Genomic DNA, 22,391 nt, shown 5'->3' with positions numbered 1-22,391 from the left:
CCTCCGAGGAATCTCAATTCGAATATGTCCAATATTATCGAAGAGGGGGGAACTTGCCCCCTCTATTAAAGTTACTTTGGGATGTAAGCTTTCAGAACGGAGATCTGCTTTTATAATCTGCTAGATATTCCGTGCAATCATTGAATCAGATAACAGAGAAGTAAGTTCGGGCTGAAGCTTGGAAACCCATTTGGAAGAAATTTGCAAATTTTCAAAAAAAAAAAAAAAAAAAAAAAAATATATATATATATATATATATATACATATATATATATATATATATATATATATATATATATATATATATATATATATATATATATATATATATATATATATATATATAATATAAATATGAGAAGTTGTCGTTATATTGGTGTCTATACAAAGACTTGGACTTGGACTAGGCAATTTTAGTCATGGGACATTACGATATTCTAATACGAAAATTAAGAAAGTCTCGGTGAATTACATCGCAAAAATTTCAAAACGTTAGATAAAGGGATGACCATTATCCTGGGGGCTATATGAATTTAAAACTTTTTCGGTGAAAAGTGTGACTGTAATCGTCAAAATATTGAATAAAGAGAGGTGTGAATATAGAAGGTGCTATACGAAGACCTGAACCTGCATCGAAAATTTTCTGTCTCAGACGCGTCTTCAACAGACGGAAAAAGAGGGTGACGGACGGACATTGCTAAATCGACATAGGATTATATGCTGATCAAGAATAAATATAATTTGTGGGATCTAAAATATATATTTCGAGTTGTTACAATCGGTATGCAAAACTCCCTATATCCATGGTATGGTGGGGGTATAAAAATTGCATTTTTTCCAACAGTGATTTCTTTTTGAAATTGTGAGATATAAGGATATTTTTTATTCCCTTACATAAACATATACATGAAAATATTTTCGGTGTCACTTAGTCTGCCTCTACTGTACCAACAATCCCTGTTAGTTATGTACCCAAAACTACAACAAAATCAACAAATATTTTTGCCAAACAATTTTAACAATCTTAAAGTTACGTTAGCATTCAAAAGCGAATGAAAATGTCTGTTGGTCTCGCTCTATTCGATGTCTATTCCCATTCCTTTGACGTTTGTGTAGATGGGAGTGATTGTGTGCGAGAGTGTGAGTGTACGTAAGCATTCGATTACTTGCATTTTTACATTTGTAGCCGCCCAGTAAACAATTTTTGCCGAATTCGGTCCGATTTCTGTCAGAATCTCTGAAAAAATGTCCGATTCTGATTCCGAATTCCTTCCGATTTCGGTACGAAAGTTGTATGGACGTGGTCACCGAATTCGGAAAGATTTTCTGCAAAAAATCTGAAAAAACATTAGATTTTCTGGACGAATTCGGTCCGAATTCGGTGAAAATTCTTGAAAAATCCTTTGGCTGTATGGAGATACCGTCAATAACTGAGGCTACGAATGGAATTGGGAATGTGCTGGTCTGGCCCATTCTTCTTCTCCTCTTTGTTTTGTTGTGAAATTGTTGTACTTTCTCGACATGCCATTAGATGACCAAGGGAATATGGCAACAGGACATAGAGGCCAACAAAAGGGTTTATTTTGTTTTTGTTCAACTTTTTTGTTTTGTTTTTGCCAAGTCATGGACAATGATTGAAATTAATGTATTTGTAAATGTTTTGAATTTATATACAGAGGAGTTGGAGAAGCTAGAGGAGGACTAGCTAAATGTTTGCCAAACTATGCCATTCCCCCGAGTTCCGTTTCTGATGTTGTTCTTGATTTTTCGATTCCCATCTCCTTATCCTTTGTCTCTGTCCCTGTTTCAATGTTATCATTTTCAGATTGTGTTAATGTTGTTATAAATGCTATTTTAATTACGTAAAAGGATACGTTTTGTTATAATTTAATTAGGAAGCTCCATAGAAATGAAAACCAAAAATTGCAGACATCACAAAACATTGGGGAAGAGATGATATAATATTGATGATCAGTGTATGTATGGTACAAAAATAATATTGGAATATAAACATTAACTCGAGTAATTTTGGTTAGTGTTTTAGTAAGTGTCTTTACATTTTTGGGCAATTTAGGTGTCTGGACAGGATACACGTCTCTAAAATTGTATCAGGAATTAGTGAGGAATCATTTTAATTCCAACAAAGTTCAAAGATATTTTATAGAAAAATTTGTATATTTTTTGTGATTTTTATAGAAAAGTTTAACTTAAGGTTTTAAATGCATTTTTTTTTAATTTCAAAAAAAAAATTAAATTTTTACTTGTCTAATTACAGTGCTCCATGCAGTTAGCTGGGAAGAATGGTGGACTTATGATGGCATATCAGGTAAGTGAGCTTTAATGGTAAATTAAAAATGTGAATTCCTTAATTTGGTTGAATGTAGAGGTCCGTAAGGCTGCAACTTTAAATTTTATGTATTCCGAAGTCTTGGTGAATTAAAATTGTAAATATGAAATAAATTTCCTGGGGAATTTTATTGTTGTATATGGTCTGTTCCAGAACGATAAGAATGTAAACGTTTTTTATTACGATTTTCTCTTGGCGATACCGAAAAAAAATTTGAAAAATATTAAAGTCTTTCAGGTTCTGAAAAACAGAACAGGCATTAAAAGTGTTTTTCTTAAAGATAAGGTAAACTGATATTCTCTCAAAATAATATTGCATCACGATTTTATGAATATTGAAGTCCTTAAGACAATTTTGTCAGTTTTTTAAGGAATATGCCCTACAAAGTATCGAACTATTTGAAGCACGCTTCTTATGAATTCACGGTTCATCCCCTATCCTTAGTACATTTATATATATATTTTATTTTGGTAAAAATGTGATTTTTTGGAATTGTAGTCCCTTCTTTTAAGGAATAGCTGATCCCAGCTTTCCGTAATTTGAATTCTATTTAACTTAAATCCATTTTAAGATATGCCTAGTTCGGGGCATGTGCAAAAACGCATAATATCTGCATACTCCTTCGCATACCTCTTACAGGAAAGGCCAATATTGAGGAATACCACACATATTAATATTTCAGACGAATTTCAATTGACATGGCATTCATCAACACTTTCCTTCCAGAAAATCTCGCACCAACACACAAAATATTAATTTGAAGTCACGAACTACACATTACGATAAGTTTTTTAAGTAATTATGTCTACAACAAACTGAAAACTGAGTCACCTTTAAGTTTCTAGTGTCCAATTAAGTCTGTTCGACCACTCACTTTACCAGAAAAAAAAAACAAACAGTAAGTTCTGGCCGGTCAAACTTTGAATATCCTCCACCATTTGGAACAAATTTGGAAATTGAAAAAAAAGGAATAAAAAGTAAAATCCGTTCAAAATTCCGTTAAAATCTTAAAAATACTGAATGTAGGTTGTTACCATTATATTGGGGTCTATTCGAAGACCTACATAACCATTTTTCGTCATAGGCCATTACAATATTCAAATACGAAATTTGAAACAATTCCAGTGAATAATGTCGTAAAAACATTAAATACCGATCATAAGGAGGTACCGATATTTGGGGGCTATACAAAAACCTGGACATGCATAGACTGTAGTACCCACAAGCAACTTCAAATACGAAATTTGAAACATTTCTGGTTAATAACATCGGTGAAATCAATAAAATACCGAATATAAGGAGGTACCCGTATTTGGCACGAATTATGGCCTTCAACTGGCCAATGCAACCATAACACGCTACCCGAATGTTGCCCTGCGGTATTTTGGCCCATTGCCGGCGAAGCGCTTGCTTGACGTGATCGACACTTTGGTATTTTTTAGTGCCAACCTTGCTTTCGAAAATACTCCAGACACAATTGTCCAACGGATTGGTATTCGGAGATTTTGGTGGCCATTGTGCGCGCAGGGAATGAAGCGAGGAACCTCATTTTGTAACAATTCTCGGGTGACGCGTGCTGAGTGCGTTGGTGCTGAGTCCTGTTGGAATGTCCAAGGTCTGCTGCCGACATGCTTGCGTGTCCAAGGCTTTAATAAACCCTTCAGAATATTTTCGCGATACGGCCGATTAATACGAGCGGAGAGTGACCATCGGCTGTTATGTCATCCCACAACATCACCATGGCCGGCGCTTGACTTTTGGTGGACCAACCGAAGGTGCACATTTTAAGCTGACCTCTTTGGCAAGAAAGCACGCCCATTTTGTTTGTTTACAAACTGCTGGACAACTCATGTTTTCTCATCGAAGTTCGCCACTTTCGGCCAAGCTAAGCAACTCTTTAGTTTTTTGGAGTGCATTTCTGCTGTGGTGTAAGTTCTTTCCCTTTTTGGAATTTTCTTTCGTCAACTTCCTTGACGTCGGACTACGCTACCAGTATCACGGTAACGAGCGATGGTACGAGACATAAAAGATTTATTAAATGCTGGAGTGCTCTTACGATAGCCACTTGTGGTTTTCCAGCCAAATATAAAGAAATCACACTATTACGCTTGAATTCCATCACGAATAGGGAATCTACAATTTGAATAATCATAGCAGGGGTCAAAAGGCCGCAGGCTTTTGCAGTCGCTCTATAAATCGTAATCATAGACCGATCGAACCTAAATTTATCGTGTAGTTAGAGTCTAGGATATGCTAGAGACTTATCATTTTAGATAGCCATCTCTTAATACAAAGCGAGTGAAATGGGCCATAATTTCTGTTGAAAAAATTCCAAAATTTCCATCTAATCGCGAATTAAATACGAATTGCGCGGTCAGCCATTTCAGTTTCTTATATTTAACTGATTCCAGTAACATCTTGGGAAATAATGCAATCCACTCAATATTTCAATTTTCCCGCTTCCATATTTTTCTATTTTTTATTTTTTTTTAACTACATTCAAAATTCCCGTACACACCTAAAATTCACCAAAATTTTCTATAAAGTTCCAAATAATTTAAAACTCGTTTAATACACCCCCAACAACATGAGCATTAGTGTCTAGATTATGTTACTATTTTACTAGAGCAAAAGAAACTGGAAAAAAGAACCAAATAAAAAAAACAGTTAAATGTCATCCAGCAAGCGGATATTTGGGTTAAACATTTAAAACAAACAACAATAATAACAAAAACAGCAACAACGCTGGCAATTGCAACTCCAACCAGAAATGCATTGTCTGCCTAAAATGTATAATAAGAGCAGAGTTTAGCAGCCAAATGAAATATAAAATGCTCTGTCAAGCTATTGTTTTATTTAAGCGGAAGTGGAGACATAAACAAAATTGTAAAGGAAAATGGGAAAACCAAGCAACATACTCTCCCACACACACAACTATTCCGCTAGTCAGTCAGTCAGTCGGGGCTACAATTTCATTCATGGCTTTAAAACAAACAGACAAACAACAAACAAATGAACTCCGAATAAAATAAATGCTGAGCCAAGAGCAGTAACTGATGCTAAGGCAACATAAAACTGTCCAAATGTCAGGCGAGTCTGACATCTATGCTGCTGCTCCATGCACTTCACTACAGAGTGGGCCATGCCTGTTTTTTTGTTTTTGCCATTCTGCTGACTTGAAGTTCTCTGTGGATGTTAGGTGAGCTCGTATTTTTTTTTTTTTTTCATTTTCCAAAATTTATTTTATTTCAGAATTTTCAAATAAACTCTGCATCAAATTAAATGGAAAATGGGTAGCAACAGTCAGTCGTCGTTGTTCAAATGTTCACCAGTTTTGTTAGTTGGAATATGAAATTAAAATAATTGAATTAAACAAGAGTTTGTTTTATTGTTTTATTATTTTTTTTTCCGGCCAAAGGGATATGAAATGAACAAAAAGCCAAAACAAAAAGTGTGAAAAATGATCGAGTTTTCCAGGTGATGGAGTGTAAACATATTGCATTTAGCTTCTGCTGCTGCCGCTGCTACTGCTGTCAAAAAATGCAAATATTTGCCCACCCTTCGTGGATGGCTTGGTTGGTTGGTTGGGTTTATTAAAATATTCATTTGAATAAGTGAGCAATGGAGCAAAATGTTTTAAATTTTTATTAAAATTGTGTGTGACTATTTTTAAATATTTTATTGTTTTGTTCTTTATTTATTTATTTTTTATATGTTTATTGTTTTATTTATCTTTTAACATTTGAATTGATGATACAGTTGTTTTAGTAGAAATTAACATATAATCAAGGGCATATTTCAATATGACGACACGATTGTTAATATGAAAGGAAAATCCAAAGTTTTTCCAAAACACAAGTGCAATTTTCATATCTAATCAGGCCCTAAGACCCATTGTGAGAATTCTCTTTTAATATGAAAAATTTTCCCAGAACAATTTAATTTAACTCACGCCACCATAAAGACAATAGAATTGTTAAAAAAGGATCAGGAATATTTTTTACCAGTGAAATCGGTTGGAAAAAAATCTTAAAAATTCCGGAAAATCGGTGGCACAGGGTTCTTGCTAAAGCGGATGCCAAAGTGTCAAATACCAAATTAAAAAGGATCTGCTAAAAAAATATAAATAAAATAACGAAAATGCCAATTTTTCTAGAGGTACCGACTAATGAGTGGTAAAAGAAATACTGAGCCTATTCCAACAGTCTTCTGTCGCAGAAGACAGGAACCATTACAAATTCTGCATGCCGAATACAGAGTTGCCCATATTCGACGGACCCATCTGACAACGCCATAACTTTTGACAGCGATGTCACATCGCTTAATGACATGCCGCGTTTGAAGCGTCAGTCCATGCAGATTTTTACCATAAACCAACACACGCCACGCGAGTGCTCTGAAGTAGTTGAAATTTACATTCAACAGAAGAAGTCAATTGTGAAAACTCAACGTGCTTTTAAAATATTAAAAAATGTGAGAAGTGCGCCTTCTAAGAACACCATTAAGCGTTTATACGAAACATTTTCGACTGGTAAGGCTCTTTTTAATCCGAAGAGGCCATATAAAAGTCGACCAAGGCGATCGGCCGAGAATATCGCTGCCGTACGAGCCAGTGTTGAGAGGTCCCCAAGAACATCCCAAAAATGTCGCTCTCAGCAGTTGGACATGGCTCGGTCCACTTTACAACGGATTATTCGCATTGATTTGGATTTGTTCCTCTACAAAATTCAACTGACGCAAAGAATGTTGCCTGCGGACAAGCCTCGTCGATTGGAATGGGCCCATGGGTTCGTCGAATATGGCAACCCTGTACACTAATTGAAGAGTTCAGACCAAGTTTTCTATTATGGCTTTAAGGTGCTATTTGAAATCGGATTAATCCGAATCGATTTCAATTGAATAAGACCGGAATAATTTTATGCTGTACCAAAATCACACTTTTGCAGGGCGTATATTATGACTTTAAAAATAAAATCGTATGAAAAATATTCAAAATTCAAACTAATCGACTACGTAGCTTAGATGGTTTATCAAATATATATTTTTTTCAAAATATGCTTTAAAAACGATCGTAGAAAGTCAAAATGTCTTAATTTACAGGGTGAGATAAAAAACTGCAACAAAGTCAAACGCCATAATTTTCAAATTTATTTTTAATTTTATTGAATAAAAGCAAAAAATGTCGGAAATAGAAAAAATTTCCGAATTAGTTTACATTAGTTCGAATTGGTCAGCTTTGGCACAAATTTTGGCCTTCAAACGGCCATGAAACCGTCACGAGCTGCGCGAATATTGCTCTGCGGTATTTTGGCCATTTTCGGCGAATCGCTTGCTTGAGGTGATCGACACATTGGTAAATTTAAGTGCCAACCTTGCTTTCTATACTCCAGACGCAATATTCAACGGATTGGTATCCGGAGTTTTGGTGACCATTGTGCAATGGAAATGGAGCGAAGAACCTCACTTTGTAACCATTCTTGATTGGCGCGTGCTGAGTGCGATGGTGCTGAGTCCTATTAAAATGTCCAAGGTCTGCGGCCAAAATGTTTGCGTGTCCAAGGCTATAATACACCCTCCAGAATATTTTCACGATAATATTCGGCATTTATTCTGATGCCACGGTCGATTAATACGAACGGAGAGTTCTGGTGCACCAAAGGTGCACATTTTCAGCTGACCTCTTTGGGAAATAAAAACGATCAAAAAACGAATGTTTTCTCATCAAAGAAAACCAAATTCGGCAGTTCACCACTTGCGGCAACTCTTTAGCTCTTTAGAGTCTATTTTCTTTCTGTTGCGGTGTAAGTTCTTGCACTTTTTGGAATTTCAATGGCTCTACCTCGAGCTCATTTTTCAATATTTGTCGAATGGAATATTGCGATATGTTCAGCTCACGAGCCATTTTTCGGCCAATGCGACGCGGGTTTCGATCAAGTCGCTTCTTTACTTTTCGAACCATTTCTGCTTATGTTCCTGTTTTCTTCCGTCCACTTCCTTGACGTCGGGCTACGCTACCAGTATCAGTATCACGGTAACGAGCGATGGTACGAGCCACAAAAGATTCAAATTTAATTCTGCAGTGCTCTAACGATAGCACTTGTTGTTTTCCAGCCAAATATAAAGAAATCACACTATCACGCTTGAATTCCATCACGAATAATTTTTCTTTTCTTGAAAATTCTCACCAAATTGTTTTTGTACGCTTGTTACCCATATGAAGGGCTGTCACTGGAATATTTTTAACAGCTGTCGGAGGAGTGGCTTGGAAATGACAGCAGTCTGAAGTTGGTTGCAGTTTTTTCATCTCACCCTGTATATTGTAGCTAAATTTTTTGGTATTGAAAATACAATATATTGGTCTACGTACTGCCCACAAAAAAAAAAACTTAACTTTTGTGCAAACCTGCTATCTTCCAACTCCCTAAGATTTAGATGAAGAGTCTGGGACGTTCGAATTTCGAAGTTACTTATTCAACTTTGGTTGTAAGATTCGTTATCGCTAAAAAAAATATTTGTCAAAACACTCTACGTTGATAGGAAGGGATACATCGACTATGTTGGAGATTTTTAGTACCACCGATTAGGGCATAAAAAGTGTTTTTACCTTTTTATACCCTCCACCTAGGAAAGGGGGGTATATTAACTTTGTCATTCCGTTTGTAACATCCCTAAATATTTGCCGTAGACACCATAATGTATGTATATTCATAATCAGCATAAAATTCTAAGACGATTTTACGATGTCCGTCTGTCTGTCCGTTTGTCCGTCTGCTGGTGAAATCACGATACAGCGCACATTATTTGCGTAGAGCGCCAAAATTTAGCAGAATAATTTGTATTGTGTCTACGATCGTTGGTATTGAAAATGAGACATATCGGTCCACGTTTTGGTATGGTCCCCTTATAACGGTACATCCCGATATTCTGTATTTTGGTGATTTTTGCCACACTTTATTCACGGATTTGTCTGAAAATTGGAATTTGTAGGTCATAATGGGTCCTAGTTCGTGCGCCGAAACATTGTATGTATAGGTTTACGCTAGCGGTATCTTCCGATATTCTGTATTTTTATGGTTTTTGTCATATTTTATCTCGGATTTGTCAAAAATTGGAATTTGTTGGTCATAATGAGTTCTAGCTCCGGTGGCGAAACTTTGCATATATAGATCCACGCTTTTGTATAGCCCTATATAGCTGTACCTCCCGATATTCGGTATTTTGTTGATTTTTGCCAAATTTTCCCACGAATATGTCTAAAAATTGGTATTTGTTGGTCATAATTGGTTCTAGTGTTTCCATTACCCTAAGGTGAAGGGTATTAAAAGTTCGGTCCGGTCGAATTTAATGTTTTTTTCTTGTTTTTTTATAATAAAATTTCGGAACAAGACTTAAATATTTATTTAACCTGATTGATCTTCGTGGACGTCTTTTTCTACTTTTTAAGGCAAAACAGAAAAAAATACTAACCACATAAATTTCAGCTTAAATGATATATAACCCCTATTTGAGGACACAAATTTTGTTGCTATTTCACTTTTTTTTTTAAAGCGATTATCATAAATTTTGGACAACCTGTAGTTGTGCATTATCTGCTTCTTAAAGCTGCAATGCATAGTTTTGCATTTAAAATGCGATGGGAACGAACAGCACAAGTGTGCATTATTTCGAAATACAAACGTGCCAGAATTTTTTGGTCTGGGTGTTTTTACTATTTCCTTTTTTTTTTTTGGAGAATAGTGTCATAAGAAACGCTTGTATATCTAGCATCTGGTAGGACACATAAATTTCGGGTATTTTTTCTCTCTGGTATTTCTCACTTGGGCTTTCCATTATGTTTCCATTCTATTCGTCCAGACCGAAACGTGATAATGGCAACACACCACCACTTCAAGTGTTTTATTCCAAAGAAATATGTATGTCCATTGCTGACAGTTGGTGATAAAACTATGGAAATAATATGTCCACATTTTTTTTTTCAAATGTGTAGGTTTTTTAGGCATATATGTTTCTTAAACGATAAGCTATTGTACAGAAAATTGAATGGCAGAGCTTAAGTGAAATCAACCAAATTTATTTTCAATTTTTGTACTAATATTTGCTTAACCTTTTCTTTCTTATCATTTTTCATCTCCTTTATTCCCTCCCATAAATTCCCTAACATTTAAGTTATTTCCTTCTTAAAGGATTCCTGGCAATATTTGAAACAGAAAATCCTCAGAAATCCAACTCAAACAAATAATACCATAAAATATTACTTACCTTGAAATTAACATTTCACTCCGCTATTCATGGCTAAGCTTCGACTATGAAAAGATGTTCAACAGAATCACATTTGTTGAATATTGCCTTCCTCGTCGTCATCGTCAAATCATATTGCAATGAAATCATTTGTAAGCTAAACAAAAGCTAAAAATTCCACTCAAAATTTACAAATTCCTGTTGCAAACAAACAGCAAAAAAAAACGGAAGCCAGCATTGAAAGTGGAAGACGGTGGGGAAAGATTAGAAAAGTTTTAATACTTTAACAGCATTAGGAAACACTTGCACACCGAAGAATAAAAAGATGTGCAGTGGTAAAATCATCAACAGCAGCAGCAGCCGTAGTAACGATGCCAGCTGCCAACCAAACAGCCATCAGCCACCAGCTATGAAAACAGCAGTCATAAATACCTTACGTTAAGATATCCTTCTCAAGTCTCACCGGCGACTGCCAGAGGAGAGGAAGAAACAAAGTTGAACAAGCACAGAGGAAATTATTTGAAGTAATGCGGAAATAACAACACTTCAAGACACCAGATACCTGATACCATAATAATGCAACGTCGCAGCAGAATTCAGATGTTTGTCTTAAAGGCAGAATCTTAAGAGGGAAAATGTTGCAGTGGCATTGCTACGATGAAAAACGGGATATTCTATAGGATATACATACATATATAAAATAAGAGCTTGAAATTATTGCGATATTTGTATAACAGAATGAGTCGACCAGTATATCCCAACTTAGAATGTGATAAATTATTTATTCATCTATTCAGTTTACAGGTAAAAATATATTTTCGTAACATTACCAACTTCAAAAATTAATTTTCGATCAGACACTCTGCGTGCCCACAAAAAAAAATGCTGACCGACGGATAAAATTTTGCTTATAATTCATATTTTTAACATTCACTTAAGACTTATAGTATTGAAATCGCAACACCTCATAGTTCCAATATTTTTATATAGAAGCGTTATCCAAAAGGCCACCATACCATGAATGCAGTATTAGCTTTGTTATTCCGTCTATTCGAAATAATATGGCTGATGCTAGGATCTTGAAATGCACGAAAAGAACTTATTGGCACTATTTCTAAAATAGTACTATTTAGTACTTTTCGTGCACTTTAAGTACCCATTTCCAAAATTACTTCTTTATCAGACACGAAAACGGACCCTATCCGTTCATTTAAAAAAAAAAAATTCCAAGTCCAGTCCAAATTTCCAGTTGGCAAAGTTGATTCTCATACCAAATTTCAAGTTTTTAACCAAATTTGGCAATGGGGACAATTTCAGAGCCAAAAACCCGAAATTTGATATTAAGGTCACTGTTGGTATCTGAGGTTGAGACGTGAAGATTTATTTATCTTCTCATACAAAATCACAATGTCTTCTCATAGCAGACTAAAAGATCTTCTCATAGAAGACCGAAAGGTCTTCATCATAGAAGACCAGAAGGTCTTCACATAGAAGACCAGAAAGTCTTCTTATAGAAGACCAGGAGGTCGTCCAGAAGGTCTTCTAATAGAAGACCAGAAGATATTCTCATAGAAGACCAGGAGGTCTTTTCATAGAAGACCAGAAGGTCTTCTCATAGAAGACCAGAAGGTCTACTCATGGAAGACCAGAAGGTCTTCTCCATAGAAGACCAGAAGGACTTCTCCATAGAAGACCAGAAGGACTTCTCCATAGAAGACCAGAAGGACTTCTCCATAGAAGACCAGAAGGACTTCTCCATAGAAGACCAGAAGGACTTCTCCATACAAGACCAGAAGAAGGTCTTCTCCATACAAGACCAGAAGAAGGTCTTCTCTATAGAAGACCAGAAGAAGGTCTTCTCCATAGAAGACCAGAAAAAGGCCTTCTCCATAGAAGACCAGAAGAAGGCCTTCTCCATAGAAGACCAGAAGAAGATCTTCTCCATAGAAGACCAGAAGAAGATCATCTCCATAGAAGACCAGAAGAAGGTCTTCTCTATAGAAGACCAGAAGAAGGTCTTCTCTATAGAAGACCAGATAAAGGTCTTCTCCATAGAAGACCAGATAAAGGTCTTCTTCATAGAAGACCAGATAAAGGTCTTCTTCATAGAAGACCAGAAGAAGTTCTTCTCCATAGAAGACCAGAAGAAGGTTTACTCCATAGAAGACCAGAAGAAGGTCTACTCCATAGAAGACCAGAAGAAGGTCTTCTCCATAGAAGACCAGAAGAAGGTCTTCTCCATAGAAGACCAGAAGAAGGTCTTCTCCATAGAAGACCAGAAGAAGGTCTTCTCCATAGAAGACCAGAAGAAGGTCTTCTCCATAGAAGACCAGAAGAAAGTCTTCTCCATAGAAGACCAGAAGAAGGTCTTCTCCATAGAAGACCAGAAAAAGGTATTCTCCATAGAAGACCAGAAGAAGGTCTTCTCCATAGAAGACCAAAATGTCTTGACATAGAAGACCCAAAGGTATTGTCATAGAAGATCGAAAGACCTTGTTATGAATGACCGAAAGGTCTTCTTATAGAAGACCCAAAGTTCTTCTTATAGAAGACCGAGGGTTCTTCTTATAGAAGACCAAAAAGTCTTCTCGTAGAAAACAAGAAGTTCTTGTCATAGAATACAAGATGGTCTTCTTTCATAAAAGGTCAGAAGGTCTTCTCTCATAGAAGGTGTGTAGGTCCTCTCTCAAAGAAGATCAGAAGTTATTCCCGTATAGAAGTTAAGAAGGTCTTTTCTCTAATGGGAGATCGGAAGGTGTTCACATAGCTGACCAAAAGGAAGAACTTGAAGTTCTGCTATAGATTCATGAATGTTCTTGTAACTCTGTACGCATGTGGTCATATTTAAAACCCCGTTTCGCAACATTTTACTCTGTCATAGCTGCAACAGCAGATTACTGAATAAATCCTAATGAGATTTAAAGCAACATTTTCTGCTAGCTACGGTTATCTCTAGCGCACGTTAAATTTTCAGAAAGCAAAAAATGACGCTTATTTTCCACTTTATCCCGGGGAAGTAATATTGTAGTATCTAAAGAGTTTTAGGTGGTTAAGCTAACTATACAGTCGGATGACGTCTCTCGGTATGTAGCGATAATTGAATTGAAATGTTTAGAAACAGAAGTGATGATATTATCTAGTCTACTGATTTTACAACTTTTTGTAGATACGAGTAAATTTACAACCTTTACTTGGGTGGTAAGATACTTTGTTCAAATATAGACAAGGGGCTTTTTAAATGTCTTCTGCAGTCCATGTATATAGAGCCTGTACACAGATGTCTAGTATCCGGTATTCTCTCAGCAGAACTTTGATAGGTAGAATAATTTTAGTATGTCTTCTAGAGACAGAAGACCTGTAATTGGTCCACTATGGACAAAAAGCCTTAAACGGAATTCTGTTGACAAAACAATCTTAACAACATTTCTTAAGGTAAAGTCTTCAATATCGTCCTCTATAGATAAAATACCCTTAAATATAAGGTTTTTATGTATTTTTTTAGAGATTCATATTTTTATAGATCAAAGAAAGCTTAAAAAACATAGGTAGGCCGTTAGTAGGTCTATTAAAAGACAAAAGGTCAGTCTCTGTTTTCACATAGATCAGATATCCTTAACTCATATTCAGTAAACAGGAGACCCTCAATAAGCCTTTTTAAATAGAAGATCCTTAAAGGTTTTCCATAGACAGAAAACCTGTAAAAAGAATTAAAAAGTTTTCTATGAATAGAAAGTCCTCAGCATACATTCTCTGCATAGAAGATCCTTAACACGTCTTCTAGGAATAGAAGCCTCTTAACATGTTTTCCTATGCGTAGAAACCCCTAAACGCGTCTTCTGTGAATAGAAGATCCGTAACGGGTCATTTATAGATAGAAGACCCTCAACAGATTTCTATAGTTCGAAGACTTTTGATGGGTCTCCTCTAGATAAATATTCTACAGATAAAATAGTCTTTAAATATTTTCTATAAACAAAACTACATTTACCTGGTCTCCTAGTCATTGAAACCCTTTTGCTGGGTTATGGAAAAAAATTATTCACTGAGTCTACAAAAATTTTGGAATGAAGACAATTTTTTAGATTCATGGATTAAATTTATCAGATATAAATAAAATAGATTTCATATTTATTAACTTTTATTTTCACCTTGTTTTTTTATAAATTTTGTACCAAAACTTTGTACCACTTAATTTTATGCACTACCCGAATTCGCAATAGCCTCAGGAATCAATGAAAACATTAATGAATATCCCATCAGGGCGATATTTGCTCCAGATCCCCTAAGTATATTCTCCATGGCATTTGAGCCGAATTGAGCCAATAGAGCCGACATTGCCATCAATCCATAGGTTAGATTATTTTCATTAACCGACAAGAATACCAAGGAAACAATATTACCCAAAATAGTTAATTCTTTTAAAGTTTCTGTGGCATTGCCATCACCCTCGCTATCGAATATCTTAAACGACAAATCGAAGACCAATGGTACTACAAATAATCCATGACCCAGAGCCAGGGCTGACGACTGTTGTGATTGTATGTAGAAGTCTATGTTTATCAGCGGCACCGTAACGATATCCACACAACTTTGTGTTAAATTTTGAAACTGGCACATTGCACTATCATCGGCTGTTGGGGCATCTGCAGATCTCTGGCTGTTACTACTTCCTTCCAAAATATTGCCATAGAGACCCAAAATCCCGTGACACAAACCCACAGCACAGGCGGTGAATATGAAGGGATGTTCTGCGGGAGCAACCACACTCAGCGCGTAACCAGATGAACCCACTAAAAGGCTATTGAAAATTGCATCGACCATGTTTTTTAGGAGAGATCTTCTTTTTTTAATTTTGTAGAGAATTTTTTTGTTTAATTTTGAAAAATTAAGAAACTGACAATTTTTGTATTTTAAATGTGCCAAAGAACGAAAACAAATTTTTGAAACTAGTCTCAAAGAAAGTCGATAGAATTTAAAAATGTTAAATTTTTTTGAAAGAAGTCTAAATTTACACTATAATTGTAGAAATTAGAATAATACCCTACAACACTATGTGTGTTGGTGGTGGAGTTAGGGTCAGAATAGAAGCCCATTGTTTTTGGAGACGATAGCAAATTATTGAGGGGTTGTTATGGACCTGATTTAGCTGTTGCTTTACACTCGATACGGAATTTCGCATGTAGTTAGAGTTCAGGCTTCGTCGAAACCTGCGTCGCAGTGGCCGAAAAATGGCTCGTGAGCTGAACATATCGCAATATTCCAGTTGCAAATATTTAAAAATGAACTCTGGGTAAAGCCATTGAAATTCCAAAAAGTGGAAAAACTTACACCGCAACTGGAAGAAAATAGACTAGGCTAGAAAAGAGCTAAAGATTTGCATGGCTAGGCCGAAAGTGGTGAACAGCCGAATTTGGTTTTCTCCGATGAGAAAACATTCGTTGTCCAGCAAACAAAATGATCGTGTTTAATTGCCAACGAGGTCAACTGAAAATGTGGACCTTCGGTTGGCCACCAGAACTCAAGCGTCGGCCATGGTGATGGTGTGGGCCGCCACAGCAGCCGTTGATCGCTCTCCCCTCGTATTAATCGACCGTGGCATCAAAATAAATTCGATATTTATACCGCAGAGCAACATTTGGGCAGCGTGTGACGGTTTCATTGGCCGTTTGAAGGCCATAAATCGTGCCAAAGGTGACCAATTCGACCAAAATCTAAACATATTCTAAAATTTAATGCCATTTCCGAAATTTTTTTGTTTTTATTGAATAAAATTTAAAAATATGGCTGCAGTTTTTATACCCTCCCCCATTCTATGGATGGTGTATTTACTTTGTCATTCCGTTTGTAACTCCTCGAAATATTCATAATAGTACCACAGCCTATGACAAAAGTTTAGCAACATTATTCACCGGAATGGTTTCAAATTCTGTATTGAAAGATCTTAATGGGTACTACCACAAGATGGTCAGGATATTATGTCTTTGTGCATTTGTTTGTAACAGGCAAAAGGAAACGAAATAGACCCATAGTTCCTTTTGATGATCTGCATAGAATCACTTTCTGAGTTGATTTATGCATGTCAGTCCGTCCGTCTGTTCATGTATTCTTGTGAACAAAATGCAGGTCGCATTTATTATCCGATTGAGATGAAATTTTGCAAACAACATTTGTTTGGCCCAAGGACGAACCCTATTGAAATTGGAGATAATCGGTAAAAATTAATATATAGCTCCCATATGTATCTTCGTCCGATTTGCCTTTTATTGTGCACCAAACGTGTAATATCAGCCCGAATAGTATGGAATTTTGCACATACAACCAAATTAGGCCCGAAAATAAGTATGCCAAATTTGATCGAAATCGGTTCAGATATAGCCATATATATTGTTCATCCGATTTGTTATTTTTGTCCTCCGCAGCCGTACAATGCACTCTGTAAAAACAATATTTGGGGAAATATATCAAATGCAGCTCAGAAATACCTTTGCTAAATTTTATGGAGATCGGTTCAGATTTGGATATAGTTCCCATATATATATATATATATATATATATATATATATATATATATATATATATATATATATATATATATCTTTATCTGATTTCAAATTAATTTTGCACCAAATGGGCAATACAAGTCCAAATTAAAAAGATACAAATGCTTCGGCATATTTAGTCCTTTGAATTTTTAATTATAATTATAATCATAGCGTGTATGATTGAATTCTCCCATAAAAACTTTTAGTTATTAAGTGGAGCTCAATTAAATTAGCAAAGTGGTGTAGGGTATCATAAAATCGGCCCCGCCCGACTTTAGGACTTTCTTTACTGGTTTTTTATCTCACCTTGTATATATGTCTACGTTTTCCTATAGTCATATATAACAGTACCTACCTATCGATATTCAGTATATTGACCATTTTAGCTAAATTTTGTCAAATAATTGACAAAAAAGGACTTCCGGAAAACAATCGTGAGTTTGCTGTAATTCAGCTACTTTTTAGACATCCTATAAGTCAATATTTTAGGTCTTAATTTTGAAGTAGGCTTTAAAAAACCCATTCAGCTAAAAAAATTTCAAATATATTTTAAATAAAATCCCTTACATTTTCTCATTCCACTGATTCCACAATCCAGAATTATTCCCACCTGATTTTATTTCATATTAACTTTTTCCGCAATCTTTATATTTCTTTTAATCTTTACCTCCCCCCGGTGACTTTCCTTAAGTTACGAAATATCTTAAAATTCAATTGAACATTATTTAAAACAATTTCTATGGAAGTCACAAAAGTAATTTTTGCACAGATAAACTACCCCAAATGTATATCAGATTTCAATTGACGAAAGAAAAAAATCCTGTAACACGAAGCCTAAGCAAACGTTTACTTTTCAAATTATATTGTCATCGATTGGCGTGAAAAGTTCGTGTTTTTTCTCGACTTCTTTTTATTCCTTAGCTTGGGGAACCATTATAGTGTCAAAGCACTTAAGTACAGTGCCATCAAACAAAAGAGAAAGAAAAAGAAACAAACGACACAGAGACAGACAACGAGGCGGCAGGGCAAATGTGTGTGTCTAAGCGAGTCAAGGGACACATTTGCATGTAAAATATCCATATCCAAGCTAACAGAGTGGAAAGAACGTGATTTGATTTTAAAGATTCTGTTTCGAAGATACACATATCGGCTGAAGGCTCGGTGTGAGTGTGCAATGAACACAGAGTGCAGATGCGATAAAAAGAAATTAATAAGCTCCGGATTGGAGCAGGAGGAGTCATCAGGGTTAGTGAGTCGAGACAACTATGCCAATAAGTAGTAGATGTCTCGGAGACGAATATCCATGTAGAAAAAAAAAAGAACGAGGAGAACAAAATGAACTTAAAAATTTTAGAATATGCATGGGACAAAAAACGAGATTGACCTCCTCACCTCACCCTGTGTGTGTCATGTGAAATACGCTAATGGCATTTGAAGAATGCCACAGCAGAGACCCAAAAGAAAGAAAGACGGAATGTGTGACTACACAAAATACAAATCTAGTTAAGGAGGACATGGAGCAAAACACAACAGGGAATAGAAACGGAAATTGCATTTGTTGTTGTTGTGTTTTTTTTTCAGGAATGTTTATTTCTCCTTCTCCCATCCTTGATGTTGGAGTTATTGTTGTTTCTATTATCTGTTCGGTCTGTCTGCAAAAATCTCTGATATCAAACATTATATTGTCGACAGACCGACAGACAAAGGCAACGACAATGACGACAAGCAAAGTGATTGTTAATGATGTCATCCTTGTTGCTGTTGTCCGCGTTGGTGTCGTCCTTGTTGTTGACTGGCTGGCTGGTAGCTACATGGCATCATCTTTAGGAGATACATTTTAGAAAGCAAGACCATGTAGCCACTTGTTGAGGAATTTTATTTAGATTCACTGCCGGGGTTCATTATTAGACATGGGTTCGTTTGTTTGTTTCTTTACATTATAGGACTTGTCTTTGTCATTGTTTTCCTAATGTAATAGAACGTGATTTATCATTAAATGTCATTGATGTCATGCAGTATGAAGTGCATAATAAATGAATTACATTTTCTTTTTTTTCTCTCATATTTTTTAACTCTTTTTTCCTCTTTTTCAGGTTCAGCCTTTTGGGGATTAATCAATCCGGAATGGTCTTTGTGCAACAAAGGACGAAGACAATCGCCTGTAAATTTAGAACCTCAACGCTTACTTTTTGATCCTAATTTAAGGCCATTACATGTAGATAAACATAGGGTAAGTATGGTTTGAAGAGGAAGTGAGGAAAATAACGCATTCAGAACTTCAAAGAAATATTCACAAAAATTGTTTTAAGTTTATGAAAGTTGAAAATTAATTTTTTCAAAATATTAACCCAGCGAATGTGTTTTAGCCGGAAAATCCATTTTTACAAATAAAGACAACACCAATCGGATTTGCCAAATTGCAAAATACCCAGCTATATGAAAATAATGGATATTTCAAATATTTGTTTACAAGGTCCTCTTTGACTTTCAACAAAGTTTTTAACAAGGTTTTCTGGCACCAAAATAGTGTTAGTTTTTAAAACATTCGGCTGTAAGGATATTTTATAAAATATAAGATTTCCTGCCCATAAACCTTTTTTGTAGAAGACTTTAAGTGAATATATCATCGTCTCTTTCAACGACATAAGTTTCACGACAGTTGAAGTCGATTTATCCATGCAAGTGAACAAGATCAAGTTCGGAGATGGGTAAATTAAGTCCACTTCTTTTTTACCTCAACAAGTAAAAAAATACCCTACACCTTAAGGTAAAGGAAACATTTTTGTATAAAAGTATCTGAAGTTAAGCGTGTTTTACTTTAAACTTCATATACCAGTAAGACCTTTTGCATAAAGCAGTTAAACTTACAAAAAAAAAAAAAAAAAAACATAAAGCGTGGACCTATACATACAATGTTTCGCCAACGGAGCTAGAACCCATTAGAACACATAAATACCAATTTTTAGACAAATCCTCGAAGAAATGTGGCAAAAATCATCAAAATACCGAATATCTGGAGGTACCGTTATATGGGAGCTATACCAAAACGTGGACATACATACAATGTTTCTCCATTTATTTTATGCTGATTATGAATATATACACATTATATGGTCTACGACGAATATTTAGGGATGTTACAAATGGAATGGCAAAGTTAATATACCCTCCTTTCCAAGGTGGAGGGTATAAAAATAGGCCAAATTAGCCTAATGCGGTACTATATGGAAGGCACCGTTATGTGGGACTATGCCATAAACTTGGCACGAGAATTTGAAACCATTTAAGAGATTTGCTGGTATTACCCAATGCGATAACCTCCACCTAAAATTTCTCAACCACCAGACAATATTGGGGGAAACGGAGACCTGGAGGGTAGCATTAAATGGGGACTACACAAAAATAATTAGATGTTATTCTACCCCTAAAGTAGCCTAAAGACAAATTTTTTTTAGCCAAATGCATTTATAAATGTGGCCAAGAGCCTCGAATCTGAACTTAATTTCATATGGGCGCTACTCCGAAACATTCTAGCTAACATCCCCTTCCTTTATATATATACATTATATATATTTCTCTATATATATCCGATATTTTGACAATCGGCGTCTACGTAACGGTCAGAATTGGCCTGTTCGTCTATTTGTGATTTCGCCGCATTAAAAATATTTGCTGATTAATAGAAAATTTGACTTTTATTTATCACAATTGCTATGGGCTATTTCAACCACTAAATATTACCCGATGACCATCAAAATTGGAAGGATTCTGGCCAGCCCAAAGCTCTAGCCCCATGCTGACTTTCGCTTCGAGACAAATTTCAGACAAATCCGTGAAAGATTCATTGTCAGATTACACTGTGCTATCATTTTTGGGTCATGGTATGAGAAGTGGGAATTTCCAAGTAGAGGCTGTGGTATTCAGTTCGCAAAGAGGATTTATATGGTAAAAATAATCATGCACAAATGGCCTTAAATATTTTGTTCTGAATGTCGCAAAATTTAAGATAGAGCCTTAAATACAGGGCTTTGGGTTACATGTAGAACCATTTATAAAAAACATGGATCATGTCGGTCCAAGTTTTTGGTATACCCCCCATTTAAAAGCATACCCCGATTTCAAGCATTTCTGAAATTTTCGCCATTTTTGTACCCTCCACCTTGGAAAGGAGGGTATATTAACTTTGTCATTCCGTTTGTAATATCCCTAAATGTTCATCGTAGACCCCATAAAGTATATATATTCATAACCAGCATAAAATTCTAAGTCAATTTAACGATGTCCGTCTGTTGAAATCACGATACAACACACATTATTTGAGGTAGAGCCTCATCCTCCCGATATTAGGTATTTTGATGATTTTTGCAACAAATCAAGATCATTTGTCGCTTTTTAAATTTTATGCTCAGTTTAACCGTCCCACAAAAGCGGTTATTTGGTCATTGAACATTAAACCACCAAAGAGCTTACGTGGAGTGAAACGTGAGGAAAATAAAGCAAATTTATCGACCAGTGTTGATGATGACCCTCAACTATCGATTAGCCTCTGTTACTCAAAAACGTAGACATTTTTACGGAACGATTCCGGTGTGAAGCCTTTCAACATACAGCAGCTGAACGATTCACAGTAAAGCCAAAACGACCCATGACCCATTTTCAATACCAAAAGTCCTGCAGACATATACATTTAAGTAAAATTGTATCAACCTACTTCATTTCGGAAGCTAGAGTGATTACCACATTTATTTGAATTGTTTTTGTTTGTAATTTTTTGGGGTCGCTTAGTTTAGTTACAAAATTCTAATCATATCATACATATATTTGTTGTGATCATACTATCTTCCGAGACTTTATTTATTTATTTTTGGTTAAGAAAGACGATAAAAACATTGGTCATGTTAAAAGTCCAAGAGTTTCGGACCTTATTTTGGTTTTTCGAAAAGTGTACGCCATTTTTGTCTGGGGAGACCATTTGAATATTTTTTCTCGGAAGACAGTTTCAGAATGTCTTTAAGAAATTCGCTAGATAAAGTCTTAAAAATATTTTTTTTGAAAATACTCGAATCCTATGCATATTTGAAAAATCCGCATTTTTTGTAACGCATATATATATATATATATATATATATATATATATATATATATATATATATATATATATATATATATATATATAAATAAATATATATATATATATATATATATATATATATATATATATATATATATATATATATATATATATATATATCGCCTCCATTCAA

At 35.4% G+C, this 22,391-nt stretch overlaps 2 protein-coding genes across 2 annotated transcripts in view; one reads left to right on the top strand and one right to left on the bottom strand.

Moving 5' to 3' along the window:
• Positions 1 to 22,391, top strand: part of LOC101894596 (carbonic anhydrase-related protein 10) — a 200,768-nt gene that overhangs the window by 104,166 nt on the left and 74,211 nt on the right. Inside the window, exons 2-3 of the mRNA XM_059120893.1 lie at positions 2,276 to 2,326; positions 19,221 to 19,357. Of these exons, the coding sequence (XP_058976876.1) occupies positions 2,276 to 2,326; positions 19,221 to 19,357 (188 nt within the window). The remainder of the gene's footprint in view (positions 1 to 2,275; positions 2,327 to 19,220; positions 19,358 to 22,391) is intronic.
• LOC101894434 (uncharacterized) lies at positions 14,677 to 15,521 on the bottom strand. The gene has a single exon (XM_005183489.4). It carries the CDS (start codon positions 15,404 to 15,406, stop codon positions 14,780 to 14,782), a length of 627 nt encoding a protein of 208 aa, XP_005183546.1. The 5' UTR covers positions 15,407 to 15,521; the 3' UTR covers positions 14,677 to 14,779.

The sequence above is a fragment of the Musca domestica genome, unplaced genomic scaffold, assembly GCF_030504385.1.
Source record: "Musca domestica strain aabys unplaced genomic scaffold, Musca_domestica.polishedcontigs.V.1.1 18, whole genome shotgun sequence".
NCBI classification, from domain to species: Eukaryota; Metazoa; Arthropoda; class Insecta; order Diptera; family Muscidae; genus Musca; species Musca domestica.
The sequence above is the reverse complement of the archived record's forward strand: the minus strand, read 5'-3'. Positions and strand labels throughout refer to the sequence as shown.

Bases quoted from the DNA above. Each gene is read 5' to 3' on its own strand.
- LOC101894434 (XM_005183489.4), bottom strand. From the start codon at position 15,406: ATGGTCGATGCAATTTTCAATAGCCTTTTAGTGGGTTCATCTGGTTAC.